General features: G+C 36.0%; 1 protein-coding gene across 3 annotated transcripts in view; it reads left to right on the forward strand.

The window, feature by feature from the left end:
* Positions 1-3,048, forward strand: part of SDHAF3 (succinate dehydrogenase complex assembly factor 3) — a 73,942-nt gene extending 70,894 nt beyond the window's left edge. For all 3 annotated transcript variants that reach the window (XM_032643082.1, XM_032643081.1, XM_032643080.1), the window contains one exon: positions 2,819-3,048. In XM_032643082.1, the coding sequence (XP_032498973.1) occupies positions 2,819-3,022 (204 nt within the window). In that variant the 3' untranslated portion in view covers positions 3,023-3,048. The remainder of the gene's footprint in view (positions 1-2,818) is intronic.
* Positions 3,049-6,000: the final 2,952 nt, after the last annotated feature.

Below are 6,000 nucleotides of genomic sequence, written 5' to 3' on the forward strand. Positions count from 1 at the left end.
GGCATGTGGGATCTTCCCAGACCAGGGCACAAACCCGTGTCCCCTGCATTGGCAGGTGGACTCTCAACCACTGCGCCACCAGGGAAGCCTCACTTTAGCCATTTTTAAGTGTACCACTCAGGGGCATTGATTGCATTTACAGTCTTGTTCATCGGTTACCACTGTCTATACCCAGACAAACTCTGTGCCCCAAAAGCAGTACATCCCCACTCCCTCTCCCCAAGCCCCTGGTGTCCTCTTACACTTTTGTCTCTATAAATTTGCCTGTTCTACATATTTCACATGAGTGGAATCCTGCAATATTTGTTTTTTGTGTCTGGCTTATTTCCGTTTTAGCATAATGTCTTCAAGTTTCATCTGTGTTGTAGAATGTATCAGAATTCTTTTTAAGTGTGAATAATATTCCATTGTATGTTCACACTACATTTTATTTATCTATTCATCTGTTGATGGATATGTTTCCACATATTTGCTGTTGTGAATAATGAATGCTGTTATGAACATGGATGTACAAGTATCTGTCTGAGTTCCTACTTTGATTTATTTGGGGTATATACCTGTAAGTGGAGTTGCTGGATCAGATGGTAATTCTTTAACTTCTTGAGGAACTGCCAAACTGTTTTCCACAGTGGCTATACCATTTTATATTCCCACTAGCAATGTACAAGTTTCCAGTTTCTAAAAATTCTCACCCATATGTGTTATTTTCCTTTTATTTATTGTCTATTATTATAGTCATCCTAGTGGGTATTAAGTGGTATCTCATTGTGATTTGGATTTTCATTTCTCTAATGACTAATTATGTTGAGTATCTTTTCATGTCCTTGTTGATGGTTTATATATCTTTGGAGAAATGTCTACTCAAGTCTTTTGCCCATTTTTTGAGTTGTCTTTTTATTGTCTTGACATATTCTGGTTATTAAATGCTTATCAGACATAGTTTGCAAATATTTTTTCCCATTCTGCAGTTTCTTTTCACTCTGTCTTCTGATGCACAAAAGTTTTTGATTCTGATGAAATCCAATTTATCTAGTTTTTCTTTTGTTGCTTATGCTTTTGGTGTCGTATCTTAGACTTGTTGCCAAATCCAAGGTCATGAAAATTTACCCCTGTTTTCTTCCAGGAGTTTTATGGTTTTAGCTCTTATGTTTGTTTTTCATCCATTCTGTGTTAATTTCTGTATATGGTGGGAGGTAGGGATGCAACTTTATTCTTTTGCATGTGGAAATCCAATTTTCCCAGCAGTATCTGTTGAAGAGATATTTCTTTCCCCCATTGATGGACTTGACACCATTGTCAAAAGTCAGTTGGCCATATATGTAAGGGTTTATTTCTGGATGCTCAGTTCTATTCCATTAGTCTCTATATATCTACCCTAAAGCCAGTAAGTTTTGAAATTGGGAACTGTGTATACTCCAACTTCGTTTGTTTCTTTTTCAAGATTGTTTTGGCTCTTCAAGGCCTCTCACATTTTCATATGAATTTGAGTATTGGTTTTTCTATTTCTACAACTGTATAAATTTTTTTAACTTGCATTTTGGATTCTGATTATTTTAGAGATTTATTCATGTTAATACAGACATTTAATTACTTAATGGATTATAAAGAAGTGTCTAAACACTTTATTAATAAACAATGTTTTGCTTTTATAAGGAATGCCACAATGAACATTCTTTGAATGCCTCTTGTCCCCATGTTGTAAAGTGTCTTTAGGACAGTAGTTCTCAACCTGGGCAGTTTTGCTTGCAAGGAAACATTTGGCAGTCTTTGGAGACATTTTTGATTATCAAGACTAAGAGGAGGGGTGCTGCAGGCATCGAGTGGGTAGAGACCAGGGACACTGTTAAGCACCCTACAATGCAAAAACAGATTCCCACCCACCCTATTACAAAGTATTATCCAAATTACACACTTTGTTAATAGTACTGAGGTTGAGAAACTGTGCTCTGGGGCATATACTTAGAAGTGGAATTTATAAAGCCCTAGGGTGTGTGCAGTTTTTTAGTATTATATGAAATGGGTTTCTGTAAAATGTGACAAAGATATTATTTCCAATTCAAATAAAGGTTTGGAATATCTGAAATTAAAGTTTCTTTGGTGATGCTGGTATCTAACAGTTATAAGCAATTTAATTATCTTAAACCAGATACAATAGCAGCATTATCCAGAGTTAACTAATTTGTTTACTTACTCAGAGGGTGCACATAATTTAACTTCATGAACTGAAATACACTGGTACTTCCTGCCTGATTAAAAGAATGAGAGAAAAATTAGTGTGAAAAATGTAGAATTTTTTTCTGGCAAAGATGGTTGTTAAATATTGAAAGCTTAAAGGTTTGAAAATTTTTTCTAAGTGTGATTTAAATTCGTTTTTAAACTGAAGACAGGGGAATGAACCTAAAGAATTTTGAGACCCACTTTTAAGCCTATATGACCCATGACTCCCCCTTTGAAAATCTGATGAAAGTTATGGCCCCAGAACTATGTGCATGTTTGTGTACATACAATTTTGCGGTGGTTTATGCATGCTCCTGAAGCCCGTTCATGGACCACTCCTACCTGCCTTGAACCTTCTAGATTTCCAGATTCAGGACTTTGGTAATAAAACTCTTAAAATGCTAAAAATAAGATATATGTATGTGAAACTATCACTGAATAGTAAAGACACAGCTCTATATTGTTCGTGTCTTATTTGCCAAATGCACAAGACTCAGTGATAGGATTCTTTAAGTTCTTCAACATTAAATGAATGAATAAATGAATGAATACAGATCTCATTTTAATATCTATAACCTTCAATTTTTTTTCTTTTTACTAGGCATATGCAGCAGTGCTATGGCAACAAGCTAATGAAAACAGACAAAATTCAACTGAAAAAGCATGTTTTGGAATCTCCCTACCAGAAGAAAGACTTAATGACTTTCGTGATGAACAAATTGGACAGTTGCAGGAGCTGATGCAAGAAGCCACTAAACCCAATAGGCAGTTTAGTATTACTGAGTCCAGGAAACCAAAATTTTAGTCTATACAATAAAGTTTAACAAAGCACTTCAAATTCAGAGCCCCTTATTTTAACTATCATTGGTTTTGAAATTTTATTTCTTAAGCTTTTAGGTTTTGAGAATGCCTGGTGTTAATGAAATATTCTTTTATCTGGGGATGAATGCTCTTTGTAATATACAGATCAGGATCATAAGTGGATGAAACTTTACATTATTGAAGTAACAGCACTTGCTGGATAGGATTTGTGTTTTGGATTGAACAAGAAAGAATGGCTCTAACATGGACAAGCTTGTGAAATTTTGCCAAAAATTTTTTTATGTATAAATTTATTTTAATGCTCTTCTTGTTCAACCATTAGCTTCATGGCTTTAGCTTTATAAGTATATTTATTATGATAATGATTGATTGATAGATGTAGAATTCTGAGGTTATTATTTAATTTCCATTTGCATGGAATATCTTTTTCCATCCCCTCACTTTCAATCTGTATGTGTCCCTGGATCTGAAGTGGGTCTCTTGTAGACAGCATATATAAGGGTCTTGTTTTCATATCCAGCCAGTCTGTGTCTTTTGGTTGGAGCATGTAATCCATTTACATTTAAGGAAATTATCAATATGCATGTTCTTACTGCCATTTTATTAATTGTTTTGGATTTGTTTTTGTAGGTCTTTTTTCTTTTCCTCATTTTATTTATTTATTTATTGGCTGTGTTGGGTCTTTGTTGCTCTGTGTGGGCTTTCTCTAGTTGCAGTGACTGGGGGCTACCCTTCGTTGCAGTGCATGGGCTTCTCATTGCAGTGACTTCTCTTGTTGCAGAGCATGGGCTCTAGGCTTCAGTAGTTATGGCTTGCAGGCTCTACAGTACAGGCCCAGTAGTTGTGGTACAGGGCTCAGTTGCTCTGTGGCATGTCCCAGACTAGGGATCAAACCTGTGACCCCTGCTTTGGCAGGCAGATTCTTAACCACTTTGCCACCAGGAAAGGCCCTTTTTTTTTTCCCCCCTTCCTCTGTTGTGCTCTTCTCTTGTGATTTGATGACTATCTTTAGTGTTGTGTTTGGATTGCTTTTTCTTTTTTGTGTGTGCATCGTAGTTTTGGTTTGCAGTTACCATGCAGTTTTGATTTAGTAGTCTATGTATATATAAGATTGTTTTAAGTTGCTGGTCTCAATTTCAAATGCATTTCCAATATCCTGCATTAGTAACTCTCTTCATGATTGCTGGTTTTGATATATTTGTGTGTGGATGATTTCCTGCCTTTACTGTATGGATGATTTCCTGCCTTTACTGTATGTTTGCCTTTACTGGTGAGCTTTCCCATTCATAATTTTCTTGTTTCTACTTGCAGCCTTTTCTTTTCCATCTGGAGAAGTTCCTTTAGCATTTGTTGTGAAGCTAGTTTGGTGGTGCTGAATTCTCTTAGCTTTTGCTTGTCTGTAAAGCTTTTGATTTCTCCATCCAATCTGAATGAGAGTTTTGCTGGCTATTCTTGATTGTAGGTTTTTTCCTTTCATCACTTTAATTATATCATGCCACTCCCTCTGGCCTGCAGAGTTTCTGCTGAAAACTCAACTGATTGTGATTTTGGAGTTTTTGTGAGGGGAGGTGAGCTCAAGTCCAGCAAGGTTATTATTTAAATACATTGTTATCCTGAAAATTTCATCACTTCTGCTTTAATAATACATATGATTATTCTTTTAAATGTCCCTTCTCCCTGAGTCATTATTTACAATGAAAGGTTAAAAAGAAGCTTTAGGATTCAGTATTATACATATTACCATTTGTCTACTAGATTTTACAATGTTTAGTATTTCTCTGGTGTTTGTTAATAACAGATGACCCCTTAAATTAATTTGTAGTTACCTTGAGAATCTCATTTATGGCCTAATTCATGGGGAGATAAAAACACTTTCATTATTTTTTTCTTACACTTGTCAATTTATACACTGAAAAGAAAAACATTTTGTAATGTGACTGGGATTATGAATTTAAAAAAATATTGTACACTAAAATAACCTGCATATATAATTATGTATGTATGTGTACTTTGATTTTTTTTAACACCTTTATTGGAGTACAGTTGCTTTACAATGGTGTTAGTTTCTGCTTTATAACAAAGTGAATCAGTTATACATATACATATGTTCCCATATCTCTTCCCTCTTGCTTCTCCCTCCCTCTTTCCCACCCTCCCTATCCCACCTCTCTAGGTGGTCACACGGCACCCAGCTGATCTCCCTGGGCTATGCAGCTGCTTCCCGCTAGCTATCTGTTTTACGTTTGGTAGTGTATATATGTCCATGCCACTCTCTCACTTTGTCCCAGCTTACCCTTCCCCCTCCCCATATCCTCAAGTTCATTCTCTAGTAGGTCTGTGTCTTTATTCCCGTCTTACCTCTAGGTTTTTCATGACCTGTACTCTGAGATTCTTAAGTGATCATTTTTCAGATGCAATTGTGTTTATGTCAGCTTTTCAAAAAATTAATTCATATTTGCTCTGTTTTCCTATCTTGTGCTTTCTCTGTGTGTATCGCTGCTGGGTCCCTCAGTCCTTTCTTCTGTTCCTCTCTGATCAGTCTATAGACTGATCAGTGAGTCTTTTCTCATACATCAGTCAGTAATTAGTCTTTACATTATAACAGGCTCCAGGAATAAAACAATGAATAAGATAAAGCTCTTGCCCTGAAGTTAGTTTGTTAAACTAACAGTGCATTCAGGAACCCTGTTTCATCATGAACGAATATGTTATGTTCTCAAACTCTTTATAGTACTATCTTTTTCATCTTCTTGGTTAATAGAAACCTAACACCTGCGAGGACACTGCTTCTTTGTGTCTTGTGATGTGGGAGTTGGGGATCCTTTAGAACTCACTGGAACATAGAACCCCCTCCTGTTGTCCCTTTCAGCCCATCACTGTGTCACCCTTACTTAAGAAATCTTTCATTTGTAGTATTTTCTTTTTGGTTATACATTTTCTTGTTCTTTGGTACCTGGCTCA

Source organism: Phocoena sinus, chromosome 9, assembly GCF_008692025.1.
Source record: "Phocoena sinus isolate mPhoSin1 chromosome 9, mPhoSin1.pri, whole genome shotgun sequence".
Lineage (NCBI taxonomy): Eukaryota > Metazoa > Chordata > Mammalia > Artiodactyla > Phocoenidae > Phocoena > Phocoena sinus.